An 18,339-nucleotide genomic window follows, 5' to 3' on the forward strand; every position below is an offset into this window, starting at 1 on the left:
TTAGTTCCATTTTCTGCCACCACGATTGAGTTTGTCGCTCTGTGCAACTTATTTAGAGAGACAGTCCATAGACAATAAATACTACGATCACATTGGTCGCACGACTAAAAACTCTTTTAAGTGTCTTAAGATACGGGATTTTATTGCCATACTATTATAAACTCCTTAAAATTAATAAATAAATCTGTTATCTACTCAATTATAGTTCTTTATAACTTCCAAAAGGTTTAAAAACTGAAAAATCTGTGGTCGGCCGACATGTCCCACTGAATATTAAGATTAAAGTTGCTACTAAATAGCTCACAATATGGTTTATAATAGTTAAATATAAGAAGTAGGTATCAAAACTATTTTAATAATCATTATAACGTTATATTTTTCAACGAGATTCTTGGGAATATCGTTGAAAAATATAATAATGTTTTATATCTTACAAAAAGTAATTATTTCGTAAAAAGTTGGATAGATGTCGCTCCAATGTCGATTTTGTAACTAAATTCCGAAGTAACACCCTAATGGTGACACGAAGAAAATATGTCAGAATTTATTTATAAATTTATCTAATTTGTTGGATTAATAAAAGTATTTAAAGTGGGTTTTGCTTATTGGTTTTGGTTTGTATTTCAATAGATTTTTATTTATCCTACACCGAAGTAAATCGCAATACTGGCAAGTGGCAACACAAGTATAACGTTTAACAGCAGTCTGTCTCACAATCTGTGGTTTTTCGACGCGTTATATTATCGTGGCCGCGTGTTATCGTTATTTAATATGCTATTTTAACGTGATTCTGTGTAATGAATATAATTTAAAATAACTGAAGTATCGGCCTGTTTGTGTCAAAAAGCTTAAACCTTTGTTGTCTTTATACCGTAAATTGTAGCTATCAGGCAACAAAATGTCACAAAGAAGAAGAAAGAGTAGTACAATTTGGAATTACTTTGTACCGAATTCAGACGAAAGTAAACTGGCGCTTTGTAAAATATGTAAGAAGTTTCTGTCGTATAAGAGCACGATCACTAATTTAAAATTACATTTGAAACAAAAACATACTGATACATACGAAGAATTCAAGCGTTCTGAAAAACTTGACGTCCAGCCGGACTCTGAGGTATTGGAAGGTAAGTCCACTATTACATAATATTGTAATACTACTTATTACAAACCCCGAAAAAGGAAGATTGTTCGGTATAGTTATCGCCAAACTGCTAGTCCGCTCTGAAGTTGTTGCGAGCAGGTGTTTGCAATTTGCTATGGCAACGCGATTCATTTCTATATTCAGAGCGGACTAGCAGTTATATGCGGACTATACTTGTAATAAAAATATTCTCACAGTTATTCCGTACTTGCTATATTATTAAATGTAATATAGCTATTATGATATAACGAGTTAAAATATAAATATAACAGATCTAAAATATATTATAGCTGTATATTAACAACATGATTCATTATTCATGATAAATAATAAATAGGAGTTGGGAGTTTTATGCGTAAAAAAAAATAAAAGACGAATGTTTCAACCGTTGTTTACTTTGTGTTTCTATTATTAAATAAATACAAAACAGATTAATATTTAATCGGACAAGCTTTTCTGTGCGTGCGGTAGGGGCGCCACTTGCGATCATCATGTGGCTCAAAACTACTTAATTGGAAAATTTTAACGACAAATAATGTTAAAAATTATTAATTTTATTAAAAAATAACAACGTCTAGTTCTTAAGATCGTAATTTTATAAGTAGCTGTAGAAGAAAAAAAAATATTTGGGGAAATTGAAAAATCATGGATCAAATAGTGGTATGATATGGGAGGCATGAAGTATGTCCTAGATTAGGCTCAAAGTTAGTTATCCTCAACTTTAGTCCTATCTGGGGTGATTATAGATGTCAATGAGGCAGTTGCCACGTACCATCAGTATGCTACTTTTTTATTAGGATACAAATATTCATAGCAGGCTATATCTCGGTTTAGTCCACACAAAAATAAGCTTTGATAAATAATCTTGAGTCGAGACGAAGTTTCTTTCGACCACAGGAATAATTTATAACATTGTGTTGCTGTAGCTGCGTTTAGTGTGTTGATACGTGCTTCCCTCCACGAAAAGTCCGTCACGCCATTCAAAAACGTCACACATAACAACAACAGGCCATTATGACCTTTATCTTGTTAAATTTAAACGCCAAAACAGCCTGCGTACTCTATTTGTTTACATAACAATTCTATTCTAAAATGACTTAACCGCCATCTATACGCAAGCCAATAACGTTCCTATGTTAGAATGCATACGGGTGCTAATAGCGTGCGATTTCTACGTACTTGGTTATAAATATAAGATGGTAACACGGCCATGTTTTCAACGGAAGAGCGGCAACGTCGCATGCCGCGTTATTGATCAATTCTATAAATGGGTTTAAATGGATATTCCGAGTACCTGGAGGGTCGGGACGTCGGGAATAGTCGGGAATCGAGCACTGCGTAGGCTTTGAATAGGTACTTACGCTTTATAACACTTAATTCAATTGATGTTGACATAGGCGATTTGATTACGTGAATACTTATATTGAGATAATAAATACCTAAGTCTCCTTGGAATTTAACTAGAATTAACGAGTAAGGTCTCAATTTAAAACTCCTGATAGTTTTAACAACAAGTAATATTAAAAGTAGCAAGTAGCCTACCTTAGGCCAAGTGCGATCCTCGGAAAGAAGTCCCTAAGTTTTACATAGACGAGTTAAAGACGATCTTTGTGACCAAGTTATATTAAAATTAATAATATTAAAATTTACATTTTTTAATCTCGAAGTAGCAAAGTAGCTAGTATGGCGCTACTGTCGCCCATGGACATTTGTAATCATATTGTAATCAACCCCAGATAAGATTAGATTTCTACCTGAGGTCGGCAACAGTTGCGCTAGTACCCCTGAGGACTGTAGAATAGGGCCACGCACTCTCTTCCCGTGGATGCCGTAAGAGCCGGCTAAGGGAGTCTGCTGACCATCAATGCACGATATATATATGTATTTATTGTTATAGTTTATTTATTGTTTATATAGTTTATTTGACATATATGGGAAAAATGTATTGGATCGGGCCATATCAAGGCGCAATTCCCCGGGAAAATTGCGTCATTGGACCCTATTCTATCGCGGTTTTAAGTCGCCATTGGATCCCACTGTGTACCCAATGTGCTTCTTCGAAGTGACCCAAGGAATCGAGTCGTGTAAAAAGTCCCCTTGTGAAACAATTCGTTCTAATAAAATAATAAAAAACCCCTGAGGACTAAACTGGACCACCTCGGAAAAGTATGTCTTCCTTACCACACCCTTCAAAGCAAAACACTTCAGCGCTTAACATGGTTTAACACTGCTGTTGTGAGACAGGCGCGGCGGTAGTGGCTCCAGAGTTGAAGCAAACGATTTTTTTACCACATGATTAATATAGAAACATAGATTCTGAACTGCTGTTCTAATATGAAAATTTTATTACTCGACCGTTTTTGCAAACTTTACATCAAGAAGTAGCACAAAAATCCCCAATATTCAGGTATTTCCATCGTAACCTATACCTAAGTATTTACAATTAAAATATATTCAAATAAACTTTACGTTATAGTTGTGGCTTTTCCGCGAATTACCAAATGGATGGGGATATCCAACTGCGTACCTAATGTTTCGATGCAACGTCTTGACGTGACGACCTTATGACCGGGTTTGTAGGGATGTCGGCTATTTACATTTTTATTATCAACCTAGATGCTTCTAACTACATTTTAAAGTGCTTCCAGAAGGTGGTAGAACCCTTTGTGGTTCGACTCCGGCGGCACCACCGCCACACCTATTTCTGCCTCATAACAGCGGCGTTAAGCGCTGCTGTGTTCTGGTTTGAAAGGTTGGTAAAGGAGACATACTTATATGAAGCGCTCTACCTGATTCCCCATAGTAGCAAACTAACAATATTAGCGACGCATTTGTGGGCGATTTCAGGCACTTTAATACTACTAGGGATACATGGAACGTAACAGTCATTTACCGTCACGTGGTCTGCACTTACGTTTGTTATTTTAATATAGAAGAAAATCTGAATATGGGCTTGGATTACGTCCACAGCAACGCCTCAAGTGAACAAGATGTCATAAAGTTAGTACGTTCATAAGTTAATTAAAAGTGTTAAATACAAATCCTATGCCCTATAAGACTTTATAGTTAAACGGGATCAATATAAAACGCAAGAGTAAATATTAGGATTAACATTTTTATTTATATACAAATAGCACGATAAAAACTACTTATAATATTATTTGAGTATGACGTCATTACATTTTTGGTAGGTACTGTTTGAATCGTTATATTAACAATATGCGCTTAGAAAATCGCAAAAAATACTAAGATTGTTGGCAAAAAATGCTTGAAGATATTTTTTTGTCAAGTTTTTTACAACCCTGGACACAATCTTGACAATGTTTTGTCGTATTGTAATACGGTTGGCGAAAGACTGCGTGACTGGATTTATAAACATTTTTTATAACTACATGTAGTGGAGATTGTATTATGGTATGTGCTGCTTCAATCTAAAAGCCATAAAATTTTCTATTGAAGAAGTCATGAAAAAGAGCTGTAATATACCTTTTTTTAACATATAGGAGTAGACAAGCATGCAGTCTGATGGTAAGTGGCTACTGGCGCCCGTGGACATCTGTAAGAAACCCCAGGTAGGATTAAATATTCCTACCTGAGGTCGGCCACAGATGCTCCGCTACCCCTGAGGACTACGCTGAAACGCCTCGGAAAATTATATCTCCCTTACCACACCCTTCAAATTAGAACCCAACAGCGCTTAAAATTGCTGTTGTTAGGCAAAAATAGTGCCGCCGGAGTCCAACCATAAAGGGTTCTACCACTTTCACAACTATTTTCTTCGTAGATTTCGACCTTTTAAAACGGCTATTCTGATTTTTAGACTACGATTTTGTTCCCTCAGATTTTTAATTTGTCTGTTTTTATGTTCAACTTTCAATACTAATTCTTCTATTCTTATAGTAAGGCTTTGTTCGTTCATTGTTAGAGGTAAATTTGGACTTGGTTGCGCATCTGTTGATATACTTTCTGTGGCTAATGATGATCCGGAAACGGTTATAGCAGTTTGGTCAATCGGTTTTATGTTACCGGTAATGGTTGTAATTGGCTGTTGGTTCGCAACTGGGTTTGTTATTTGAGCAACATTCTGCTGTGGTAACTGGAAAAGTATTACAGGCGTTAGGAAGTTTGAGGGTGCATTGAAGACGTTCGCGGGTTCCCAGGGTTTCGGCCTGATTGGTACAAGGGTGGTTGGTTGTTCATCAGTATTGTTCTGACTCTCAATTCTTGTAGCATACATTTCATCATGTCCTGGTTTTGTTAACATTGGATCAGACATGTCTTCATGCTCAATTTTGACTTGAATTGATTCCACTTTTTGTATTTTTGGTAGTTGGAAATCTGTATCTTCTCTCTCGATTTTAACTTGAACTTCATCTGTCCCTTTCAGAACTTCAATATCAAGCATATTGACTTCATTTTCAATTTTAAGTTGAACTTTGCCTGATTTAATTAGTTCTAATTGTTGTACATTCGGTTGGGAATTAAAGCATACAACTGGAATAGATGGTATGGCTAGTGCGATACATTCTATTTGCGATATATTTGCGATCTATTTGCGATACATTCTGTATTGTCGTGTTAACCTGAATTAATGCTTCATTAGGTTTGAGTGGCTGTGGCTCGGTTTGGGGAAGATCCTCCTGCAACGAAGACGATTACTTCATGAAATTGAAGTAGAAAACGAGTATGCAATCCACATAACTATAAGTAGTCATGGTTGATCATGGATATCTGTAATTAACCCGCAGATGCGTTGTTATATATAGCATAACTCGGAAACTCTTTACCGGGTAAGGTAAGGCCTTTAAGCTAAAATATAGCAACGACTCCATGTACCCTCTAAATTACGGAAACGCACATGAGATTTAGCTATCAAAGGCCACCCATTTACTTTTTATAGGAGCACTAACTCCTATTACTAATAGTAGGATTTTAATTAAAAAAAAAAATTAATAATGTACTAAAATATATCATTTAAATAAATTGTTTTATGAGTCCACTATAGCGCCCAAGTTAAGAACACCATTAAATAATTATAGTTTAAAAACTAAAAACTACGCTAAAATCACAAGGAAAACTCTGAATCCACATACTGCATTACATACCAATTTGGGTAACATTAACGTTGGTACAGCGGTACAGAGCAGTCTACGGCGGTTTTTCATTCTGAAGAAACAGTCCTTGGTGAAATGCCGTGAGCATATGACGCTGTATGCTGATGGGAACCAGTTTTCTCGACGAGTCGCGTTTATCCATTTTTCCTTGATTGCTGGAGTACTTGGATACCTGTGAATAATAATATAATGAGTTTTTTATACTATTAAAGTAGCAATGAACATGCAATCAACCTGAGGTGGCTACTGCAGTAATAGACGTCTATAATCAACCTCAGATAAGATAAGATTCTATGTGAAGTTGGAATGCCTTGGTTAAGTACGTTTCTCTTACCACACCCTTCAAAATGGAACACAACAGCGTTTAACATTGCTGTTTTTAGGCAGACATGACGATCCACGTAGCGAAGCGGTACCGGTCTGACGCGCAGAGGGTCCCGGGTTCGATCCCTGGCCAGACAGATATCTAAATGATGAATTTAGATTTCTGTTTTTGGGTTGAATGTTTATCTATGTGTGTCCATAGCACCCACGACACTGGGAATTCTTGTATGGGGCTGTGAGTGTAGAAAACGTCTTTGTTATCGATAGGTGTATCGATGGTGCCTCCAACCCAACAAAGGGTTGTACACATTCTTAACTTATTTTTATATCACTGTAAATGTAATATGTAATCAATAATCATAGTTTCAGAAAAAGTACCCATCCACTACGTATTTTAGTATGCGCAATAGAAGTCGTTTAGTAATTGATTCATTAGAAAGGGCAGGTAGCAGTTATGTTACAACCTTGACAGTTTCTGGCGTCTGCAATTAATATTTATTAATAAGTCCTCGAGAAGACTTGAATAGAGCAATTTTATAAATGAAGGAGAATATATCATCAACTAATTTGTCTTACCGTTGGGTAAGACTCCCCTTAGAAGCCTTAGAAGATCAAGCTATAAGACCATGTTAACCAAGCGTGGATTGGTAAACGTCAAACATCTGTATGAACTGTTTTTTTCCTACAGAACTCTGTGTTGTTCCTACAGAAATCTGTGTCGCTCCGCACATACGCGCGTATCGTTAAATATTACAGGCGTATATCTTGCTTAATATCGATAGTAAATAAATATAGAAATGGGAGCTCAACTTATACTGGTTGTTCTTGATAGTGAAAAATATATTTATAGGTATCACCTATGTCTCCATTTTATAGTGTCATGGTAGCGAAATATTATACACAATACTTTAAAATCATAAGCTTTCTTCAAAAAATAAAAGCCTAATTTCTAAAAAAAAAACGAATAAATATACAGTCACTCTACAAGTAAGTCAAAAGCAATTTAATGTAACTTCAATACCTACCTTAGGATCTATAAAATAAAATTAAAAACTTATTAAAATATCAACAACGTCAAGTGACATTTAATTTACATACATATGTCTGTAATTTCCTTGTAAGATCAGAAATAGGTATGCTGCCTACTTATCTAATACGTTAGTTAAGTATGAATTGTACTTAAAAAAGAAGATTTTAATATCGCTTTGTTTTAAGAAAGAATTAGTTAATTCTTTAACTTAGTATTTAATATGTTACGAATGTTATGCAGAATAAGTATTTATTGTAAATATCAGCCTCAGCATCGCTATTAGCGGAGCTTCCGCTTCCTTTAAAAATCAGCATCAGCATTGATCGATGCTAATTTTGAAAATAAGTTATATAACATAGCCATATTAATCATTCGCAAATAGAGAATATGCAACATTTAGTTCGAATTTATAATGATTTCTTCTAATTTCTGATACATTGTCAGTGTAAGCCCCGCGCTTGGTGCAAACAGACGTCATTGTGGCTGTTCAATTTTAATAATTTTTGACTCTAATCTGTTAGTGTCTGTGACGAGAGACAAAACTGTAACTTTCGCCGTTCGTATAAACAGTTTTTAGGCAAATATCATATTTGCAATTAAATAGAGTGTACGTGTATAGTTTGTCAAATATTTGCAACACAGCAGAACGCATTCATTTGTTGTATGTTTAGTTAGTGTGAAGTGAAATTTATTGACTTTTTAGTGATGTCTCCTCCATTAAAAAGTCCCGTGTGGCAATTTTTCACGATAACAAGCCCAAACTACGCCCGATGTAATGTATGTCTGAAAGAATATTCGCGCAAGGGTCGTTCAAACACTCCACTTAAAAGGCACTTGAAAAGCAAACATCCAGATGAGTATGCCGTGTATTTAAATTGTGAAAATGTAAAACAAGATGCTGAAGAAAGTGAGTATTTACTATTTAAAAATACCTAATTAAGAATTTAAATAATTGTTGATTTAACAATATATTTTACAAAAAAATCAGCATCAGCAGTTGCGGACGTCAAAAGAGAAATCCGCATCAGCATCCGCTTTCATTTAAGTCGATATCTATTTACTTTTAAAGATCTTACACTGTCAAGATACTTACTTAGCTAAGAAGAATAATAAAATGAAATAAGTCTAAAATTAGTCTAATATAAAGTATAACCCTTATAATATCACTATTCTGACTTCGTAGGTAGGTACTTACTAATTTATATTCTTGGTATTAAAACCAAGTAGGTATATTACATAACATGCAGTTAATAAAAACAAACGGAGTGAGACAAACAGATAAATCAACAAACGTAATAGTAGGTATACGAGAGAACTGGTACAAAAATAAAAACACAAATTGAAGCGTCCTATTTGACCAGCCGTCAACCGCGCTTGTTGATGCACGAAGCGGCAACGTCGCCTTTCTCCAAACGGGTTATGTTGGACTACCAGTTCGCACTGCCTAAAACGGGACATATTGTTTAAGTTTCAGACAGCTGTGAAATAAATTGATTATATTCTGAGGATTACAATGAAATAGGTATAGAGGTGACACATAATACTTTTTTTTTATAATATAGGAATAGCAGACGAGCATGCAGTCCACCTGATGGTAAATGGCTACTGCCGCCCATGGACATCTGTAATCAACCCCAGATAGGATTAGATATTCCTACCTGAGGTCGGCCACAGATGCACCGCTACGCCTGAGGAATAAGCTGGAACGCCTCGGAAAAGTCTGTCTCCCTTACCACACCCTTCAAACCGGAACACAGCAGCGCCTAACACTGCTGTTATTAGGTAGAAATAGGTGTGGCAGTGGTGCCGCCGGAGTCGAACCACAAAGGGTTCTACCACCTTCAAATTATTATTTGGCGTATTTAATAAAAAAAGTTGCTTATTAATGAAATAAAATGAATTTTACCCCAACTAACCTTATAGATTCACTTTTACACATAAGAGAATATGTATTAAGTATATATTTTTATAACTTTACGATTTATTGCTAGATCTCGATTTCATTCTGATAAAATATTTACGCGTCACTGCTTTCATTTTGCCTAATTCGACATTATTTTAACTTTTGAAATGAAGTAAGTATTCATGTTGGGTTATTGACGTTGTCGATCTCCATATAAATGTAACACATCCTGCAAATATACCATTCCGATTGTGAACTATGGTCACTCTAGTTAGACGCCATATTGGATTGGTTGCGCGAACCTCAATGGTTACATCGTTGGTAAAGAAATCGACGATTTATGCGACATAAGATGCATTTTATCATAAATGGAACCGTATTTAACACTATTATGATCAATTACGTCATTAAATAATGCTAAAATATGCTGCGCTGCTGTATTCGCAAATTAGGTTAGTAGATGTGAGAAAAAATGGTTGTTGCATGGATTTAAAGTGCATAAAGTGAAACTTTCATATTCTAAGTATGTATTACAGTGGCCGCTATAACAAAAAATAAACATAAAAAAAATTGAAAATAAATTGGGGTCGCTATACAAGTAACCACAGTTTTTCATTTTTCGCTCTATCTATTGAATCGTAATAGGTAGACTACAATAAAAAGAATACTAAGTAAGTAACATTAATAAAATGAAAATTTGTTCGTACAGAACACTCAGTGTGCGAGTTTGACTCGCATTTCGCCAATTATTTTACTCGTTACGCTGGCATATATTGTGGCTGGCATATATACCGCATACGAGCTATTTTATCAAAATTAAAGTTTACGCTTTTTTTTTTCCTTAAGAAATACATAAAAAGGACTAGCACTTTTACGCGGACTATACAAATATAAGCATTAGTGTCATCCAGAGAATATATAATCGTGGCGTACTAGTCACGTAGTCATACAACGCGTATTAACCAAGTACCAGGTAAATACTTCTCAGTAAAGATACTCGAACGCGTACTTTAGATAACATTTAGGCCGCGACAGCGTAATGTTCAAGAGAGATAGAAGACAACTCGGCAATACTCGGTAGAGCTCGGGTTTCTCCGTACTCGTACTTGCACAGCGTCGGACCGATGTCAGCCGCGTCAAGCAGACAGTTGAAGTACGCGCAACGAGCACCATAGATTATTATTATATACTATAACTTAGTAACGGGCACAAAGAAACCGCTTTCTTTGAATATTACGGACACGGTAAAGTGATATTTGAATACTCGTAGAATATATACAACGTTATTTGCCTTGTTAGTGCATATCTCGGTGAAAAAGTGATATATGACTTAGTGACACGAACAATACTTTAAGTTAATTCATGTTATTTAATATAGTGTATCGGGAATATTAAAATGAAGCGTATATACTAGAACACGACGTTATTATAATAGTAACTCAAATACTAGGTTCGTAACATACTCTAACTTACTACGTATTTGTTGAAAGTATCTAGTATTATTTACAGTAACATAACCTGCTGCCAAGCTGCCGCCTGCCACGCGTTCGGGTAGTCCCGGCTTTAGTCGGGCGACCTCGGGTCGTATTCGTCAGTGTTAATTGTATGTGAAATAGCAGCTAAGTAGTATCTCGTGGTGGTGTCATTAAACGTAACAATTGAGTGAAATTATGAGTCCAAGAAAGCGCAGTGCCGTTTGGAAGTACTTTTTGAACAAAGGAGATTATGTTGCGGAGTGTACTATATGTCATAGCGACTTTGTATATAAGAGTTCTGTATCGAATTTGATGAAGCATCTCAAAAGGGCACATAGTCATGTAAAAGAAGAGCTACTTCAGTTAAAAAAAATAAATGACGACGAGACAGCAGCCCGTCGTACGTCATCGCCGGCGTTATATCTTCATGGTTCGTATCTTTACCATCATAATATCAATATGTATTTATAAGTAATCTATGAGTACAGTGAATAAAATCAAAGTACATTAACGATTAAACGTCGCAGAGTCAACTTACCCTGATGATGCTTCGTTTTGGAGCGAAACACACATGGCGGTATGTATGGTGGTGTATATTTTTAATTTTTTGCCTCTGCACGCATCCTTTGAGGGAGGGAGGGTGTTACATACTGCATGGCTTAAAATATATACCATCATACATACTTGTAGCGGATTGTTGCGAAGTAGTTTTAATCTGAACTTAATACAAAGTACATTTGTCTGTATAAGTTAGTGTTTTATCTGATAAGTCTAGGCGTATTTGTCTTTTTGCGTTGTTGTCTGATGAAATTGTTTTTAAAGTTAAATGACATAATACGTTATTTCATAGACAGATATAATATCTTATATATAAAATTCTCGTGTCACAATGTTAGTTACCGTACTCCTCCGGAACGGCTTTACCGATTTTCACCAAATTTTATATGCATATTCAGTAGGTCTGAGAATCGGCTACTATCTATTTTTCATACCCCTAAGTGATAAGGGTTGTTCACCCCTAACATTTTTTATTTATATGGCAACACAATGTTTGCCGGGTCAGCTAGTAATATTTTATATTTGTAAAACGTTTGCAGTTGCGCTATCGTCTTCACCATTAAAAGTTAACAATGCCGTCTATTGGTATAGCTAGACTTCTTAATGTTACACATACCTTGTACTAACTAGTATTTTATGGGACAAGTATAAATATCAACGAACGGGATACTTAGTATCTGTATCTAGTACTGTACTTAGTATCTATATCTAGTAGTCTACTCATAACAGTTGTGGACGTAATTGTCCTTACTTCAGAGGCAACATACGCGATGCCCAGCAAGGACAATAAAGCGTAATGAACTCGAATAAATTTATTGTTAACTACTATATTTATTAATACGGCCTTCGTACATCTATAAATAAATAACGTTCTGATGTATATTATATAGTTTTGTTTTTGAATATTTTGAGTAAGAATAGCACCGCCTTCCTGTTATTCATAGGAAGTGAATTTTGACGTAAAAAATGGCAGACAACAAATGGTTGTAAAAACATTGTGTCAAAATATGGCGTTGCTATTAGTGTCAGGGAGGAATAGGATCAAAGTAAAAGAGGAAGCTTGTGCATCTAAGCTCCCCCTCTTTACCCCTACTGTAAAATTCAGAAAGGTTTACTGAATTACTGGTTCTTTCGGATATTGCTTTGATTTAAAGGTGGTAGAACCCTTTGTGGTTCGACTCCGGCGGCACCACCGCCACACCTATTTCTACCTTATAACAGCAGTGTTAGGCGCTGCTGTGTTCCGGTTTGAAGGGTGTGGTAAGGGAGACAGACTTTTCCGAGGCGTTCCAGCTTAATCCTCAGGGGTAGCGGCACATCTGTGGCCAACTTCAGGTAGGAATATCTAATCCTATCTGGGGTTGATTACAGATGTCCATGGGGGGCAGTAGCCACTTACCATCAGGTGAACTGCATGCTCGTCTGCTACTCCTATATTATATAAAAATCTATATTTACAAGACTGAAGACGTAAAGACGTTTGTTAAATTTAAACCTATGACGTAAGAGGTCTTAAATCTATTCAAAGTCGTATACAGTAAAGGTAAATGATTTCCAAAAACAGTTGCCAGATGTTACGTACGTTTGTTTATAAAGTAAGTGCGTCATTTGATTTAAATTCGTTGATTATTTGAGCACTTTATGACGAAGTAATAAGCTATACAAATGGCCGATGAAACAAACAGATACTTTAACCATATGATCATAGACATATTATAGTTTTTTTTTATCAAACCAAAATAAAAAATACAGCATATGTCTTCTGGGTTATTTATTTCAAGAACGTTTGCTTCATACTTCCTAATTCGAACCGGCATTTCTCTGAAATTTTATATGCATATTCAGTAGGTCTGAGAATCGGCTACTATCTATTTTTCATACCCCAGTGATAACAGATTTTCATCCTTAACATTTTTTTATTTCATCATCATCATCATCAACAACCCAATAATGTCCCACTGATGGGCACGGGTCACCTCTCATAATGAGAAGGATTAGGCCATAATCCACCGCGCTGGACAAATGCGTATTGGTATTTTTTATTTATATGGCAACAACGTTTGCCGGGTCAGCTAGTAAATAAAAAAGTATTGTACTGAAAATATACACTTATAAACTTACATTTCAAATTACAATAAAATGGTACATATTTTTTCTAATACATACCAGGAAAACCTTTCGCTCGGAAGTAGGAAGGTAGGAACTAATGCTTCCGCGTTTGACGAGTCTTTGTTTCGATAAATTAATTGATTTTACGGTTTTAGTTAGTGGTATATATTACTAGCAATTACGTAGAATAATTGTGTATGTATAGTTTGTTTGAAATATAAGGTATTACATAATGTTATTTACTAGCTGTGCCCCGCGGTTTCACACGCGTTAAAAAGAAATAACGCGGGTGAAACCGCGGGGCACAGCTAGTTCTAAAATATAAGTAGCCTTTTTTTTTTTTTTTTTTTTGTTGACGAGGGGGAAACCTTCAAAAGGTACCCGACGCCATGGGAGTGACGCCGGGTTATGTGGGATTTTTACCACACTAAAACCCCCCCGGTGGCCGTCCTCAGCGTTTGGTGGAGAACTCCGGGATCTCCAACGGAACACGACCGGAGTCCTCCTAACGCGATGCCCTTTTATCGGGCTCTGCCCTGGGGGGAGCAATTTACGCTCCTCTCACATCCCCTGGTGATTACAGCGATATGCGACCACACAAACCGCTGTCCTTCCCGGGGTCGCTTGCTGGACGGTTTGAGCTCCCACTCTTGCCGCCCGCAACCCCGGAAGCCCCTTTTAGTCGCCTCTTACGACAGGCAAGGGTTACCGTAGCCCTATTCTGGTCCCGGTACTACAGGGACAAAAATATAAGTAGCCTAAGTTACTCCTTATTACATCAGCTACCTGCCAATAAAAGTCCCGTCAAAATCGGTCCAGCCATTTCAGAGATTACCCAGAACATACAGACAGACAGACAAAAGTTAAAGAAAATGTTATTTTGGTGTACGTACCATATGTATATTCAGGTAAAGCGGTTATTTCAATATTAAGAACAGACACTCCAATTTTATTTATATGTATAGATTGAAAATAAATAAAATAAATTCTGCTCATATTGGACACGCTGTTTACATCGTTATCCAACGAAATATATTGAGCGCCGACTTCAGAACTATGTACTAAACCAACATTTATTTCAATTATTTTTTACTTTGTAGTGACATAGAAATCGGTTGTATTTTTTTATTAAATTATATTCTAATCTAAAGGTGTTAGAACCCCTACTATACTGGGAAGGTATCAAATACCACCGCCATAGTTATTTCTGTCTCAACGCGATTTTCTCGTTTATGTGGAAGGCTGTGGATGCTGGCTGATATATGGAGCATCCATCTAGGGGGTTACTACCATCTCTTAACACAATATTATTTTAATCATACTTTAACTTTTTTGCAGGAAACTTAACTTTTTAAACAAAATATGACAATTTCAGTTGGTTTTACACAATGGATAAGCGAAAAATTAATAAGGGTTTAAGTTTGTTCAACTGTGTATGACGAAATATTTTAGTGTTTTAAGGAGGAAATAAAACTTGCCTGAACTATGATGGTTTTTAAAAGATGGTGGTGGCCCCCTGGTCCTCAGGTGCAACGTATCTGTAGTCGGTTTCAGGTAGATCCTCTGATCTACATGAGCTGATAATTTACCATCAGGTGGACTGAATGCCCATTAACTATTTCAGTTTTATAAAAAAATAGTAAGACATCACATAAAATATAGAGACGCCAAAAACGTATTTTGCGTCACTATATTTTATTGACATATTGAGGGTGGCTAAGTTAACGAGTAAGTATTATAATAATTTTACAATAATAAATCTAAAGTTTATAGTAAGCGAAATACATTTTAAAATATTTTCGATACATAATAGGTTTTATATATTTCTCTAACCCAGCGTTTCCCAACCTTTTTTAGTCCACGGACCCTTAGGAAATCAAGCACATTATTCACGGACCTCCTTAATAAAATGAAGAGCAAAAAAAAAACATAATTTGAAAGACCGATTTATGTATTTTGTTCTTGTTTTTTTTTTAAGCTATTGCATAGCTTTTATCGCGGGCTTTGAGCGCGGCGACCGAATCGAGAAATTCCGTAACGAAAATAAGTAACACCTTTCAACAACTCGGTTGCCTGGAGACTTGATATCCAACTATCAAGTCTCCAGGCAACCGAGTTGTTGACTGTCAATAGAAAAATATGGATATAATTGAATAAAGTATTATTTTACATTCCTTATTATTTTATTTGATATTGGCGACGAGATGTCGAATGAACTAAAAAACAATAAGGAAATACGAGCCACATTACGTGGGTTAATGAAACGAACCGAAAATTACATTTCGGGAATAGAAAAAATTGACATTGAAGAAATAAATATACGACTGAATTCTTTACAAGAAAATTTGAACAAATTCTACGCGATTCAAGAAAAAATTGAATGGCTTACAGAAGAAGAAAATTTAGAAGAGGAAATAAAATACAGGTACGAATTTGAAGAAATATATACAAAGCTAAAATTTAAATTTTTGAATGTACAAAAAGAAAATAATCGGCTAATACCTGAATGTTCTTTTATATCAGCAAGAGCGGAAGTTTATTTGATAAACTGTTAACTGTCAAGGCACGCTTGAGACGTACACCTAATACAAAAGAGTTATCACCTTATCAGTTAATGTTCGGCAGAGAGGTAAGAACCTATATGCATGCCTTATTTAAGAAATCCGCCCTACTATCCAGATTACATTACAATGCACCGCCAACGCAGGAGTTCGGACAAGGTGATAAGGTACAAGTCCGCAGTTACACCAACCCAAGAGTTAAATGGGAGTTCGGAGTCGTCATCCGAAGATTAGGTAGACTCCATTATCAAGTCAGAACTGAAAATGGCATACTGGTGCGCCGTCACCTTGACCAAATGCTGCCGGCGCCCCTGGTGGTGTAAGTGAAAATTTTTTAGTAGCGGTGGAGGACTGTTGGATATCAAGTCTCCAGGCAACCGAGTTGTTGACTGTCAATAGAAAAATATGGATATAATTGAATAAAGTATTATTTTACATTCCTTATTATTTTATTTGATAACCTTAATTCGTCAACTTGAACACAGATGGCAGTAATACACATTTTTTTATAATCCGTGCACAAATATTAAAATTGCGTGAAGTATATTTTATATTCCCATTATAAAATTCAAAATTATATTACCATATTGTCCAAATAATATGTTTTATCAACATAAGCTATGTTGAATTCTGGATTGATAAAATAACGTAAAAGAGTGTTTGTTATTTTTAAACGTACAATTACAACTGACAGACTTGACAGCACAAAATCAAAACGCCATTATGATTTATGGTACAAATAATTTGTGTACAAAGTGTTTTAAATATGAATAAACAAAGTGCATTTATTAATGAAAAATGCGATGTACCTGTAACATTCGGCCAAATGTCACAGGCACATCGCATTGATCCATTTATATTGCTGGTTGTTAATACTTTATGTCACTTATTAAATACTTTTCTATTTTATATTTTAGAATGTTCAGTCTTGCTTGGAGTTATGAAATGTCAGCTGATATTTGCAATATCTTATATAATGGAGATATGATAAAATAGTGGATAAAGATGTATTAATGTAAATTTTGATGATTATGGAAGAATATATTGTATTTCTGGAATTCCTTCTGAGCGTTTTCATAGCATAAAAAATGCTATGCAATAGCTTTACCGCGGCAGTCTCCGAGTGCCACACGTATTTTTTAGATTAATAATACTGTTATACATCATTGGATGCATCTTTTTAATTTTTTTAAAATACCGTGTGCTTACATCACGTTTTTCTAATAAAACTGGTTTGCTGATTTTTCGTTTAGCGACTGTTTTGCATTTAATGAGCAATTTATGTATGGTCCGGAGATGACACCGCGGACCCCCTTACATATACTCGCGGACCCCCAGGGGTCCGCGGACCACAGGTTGGGAAACGCGGCTCTAACCGATAACAGATTAATAAAGAGAGAAAGAGATAGTACAAATATTACTAGTGAAAGAAAGAGCTAGAATCATGAAAGAGTTCAAAGCATGACAATCCAAGACCAGTATAAGATGAGCTCCGATTTATTACAAACAAATCAATTCTGTTTATAACACCAACTTACCTATGAAATGTAATGCCGTCTGTGCGTATACACGAATTCTTACTGTTTTTACCACACCATCTTATAGTACAAGGCGCCATTTTGAGATTTTTTTTATTTTTGCCGCGGTAGTGTACACGGCTCGCAGGAGTGGGAGGTACTGATTTGTAGTTTCCGAGCCACGAGCTATATCAGATTTCATAGTCGTATGTGTGAACAGAAAATGATCGCCAATTGTGAAGTCTATATTTATTGGCTGTTCGATGTCTTGTATTAAACTAACTGTGTGCTGCGGTATTACGTACTTTAGATAATTACGTATTTTAGATATTACTAGAACCCGTTGTGGTTCGACTCCGGCGGCACCACCGTAACACCTATTTCTGCCTCATAACAGCAGTTTTAAACTCTGTTCTGTTCTCGTTTGAAGGGTGTGGTAGGGGAGACATACTTGGCTTAGGCGTTCCAGCTTAGTCCTCAGGTGTAGCGGCGCATCTGAGTCTGAGGCCGAACTCAGGCAGGAATATCTAATCCTACCTGGAGTTGATTACAGATGTCCATGAGCGGCAGTAGCTTAACTTAACATCAGGTGTACTGCATGGTCGTCTGT

At 36.0% G+C, this 18,339-nt stretch overlaps 1 protein-coding gene across 8 annotated transcripts in view; it reads left to right on the top strand.

The window, feature by feature from the left end:
- Window positions 1–18,339, top strand: part of LOC140751235 (uncharacterized) — a 92,619-nt gene that overhangs the window by 30,768 nt on the left and 43,512 nt on the right. The window contains exon 1 of one of the 8 annotated variants that reach the window (XM_073085115.1): window positions 719–1,121. The exons of 5 other annotated variants lie outside the window; for them this stretch is intronic. In XM_073085115.1, coding sequence (XP_072941216.1) covers window positions 899–1,121 — 223 coding nt within the window. In that variant the 5' untranslated portion in view covers window positions 719–898. Of the gene's footprint in view, window positions 1–718; window positions 1,122–8,106; window positions 8,514–11,049; window positions 11,415–18,339 lie in introns of those variants that run through there. 2 more of the 8 variants (XM_073085119.1, XM_073085113.1) reach the window with 2 other exon arrangements.

Source organism: Epargyreus clarus, unplaced genomic scaffold (assembly GCF_041222505.1).
Source record: "Epargyreus clarus isolate Ecla_fem2 unplaced genomic scaffold, WU_Ecla_fem_2.2 ptg000022l, whole genome shotgun sequence".
NCBI lineage: Eukaryota > Metazoa > Arthropoda > Insecta > Lepidoptera > Hesperiidae > Epargyreus > Epargyreus clarus.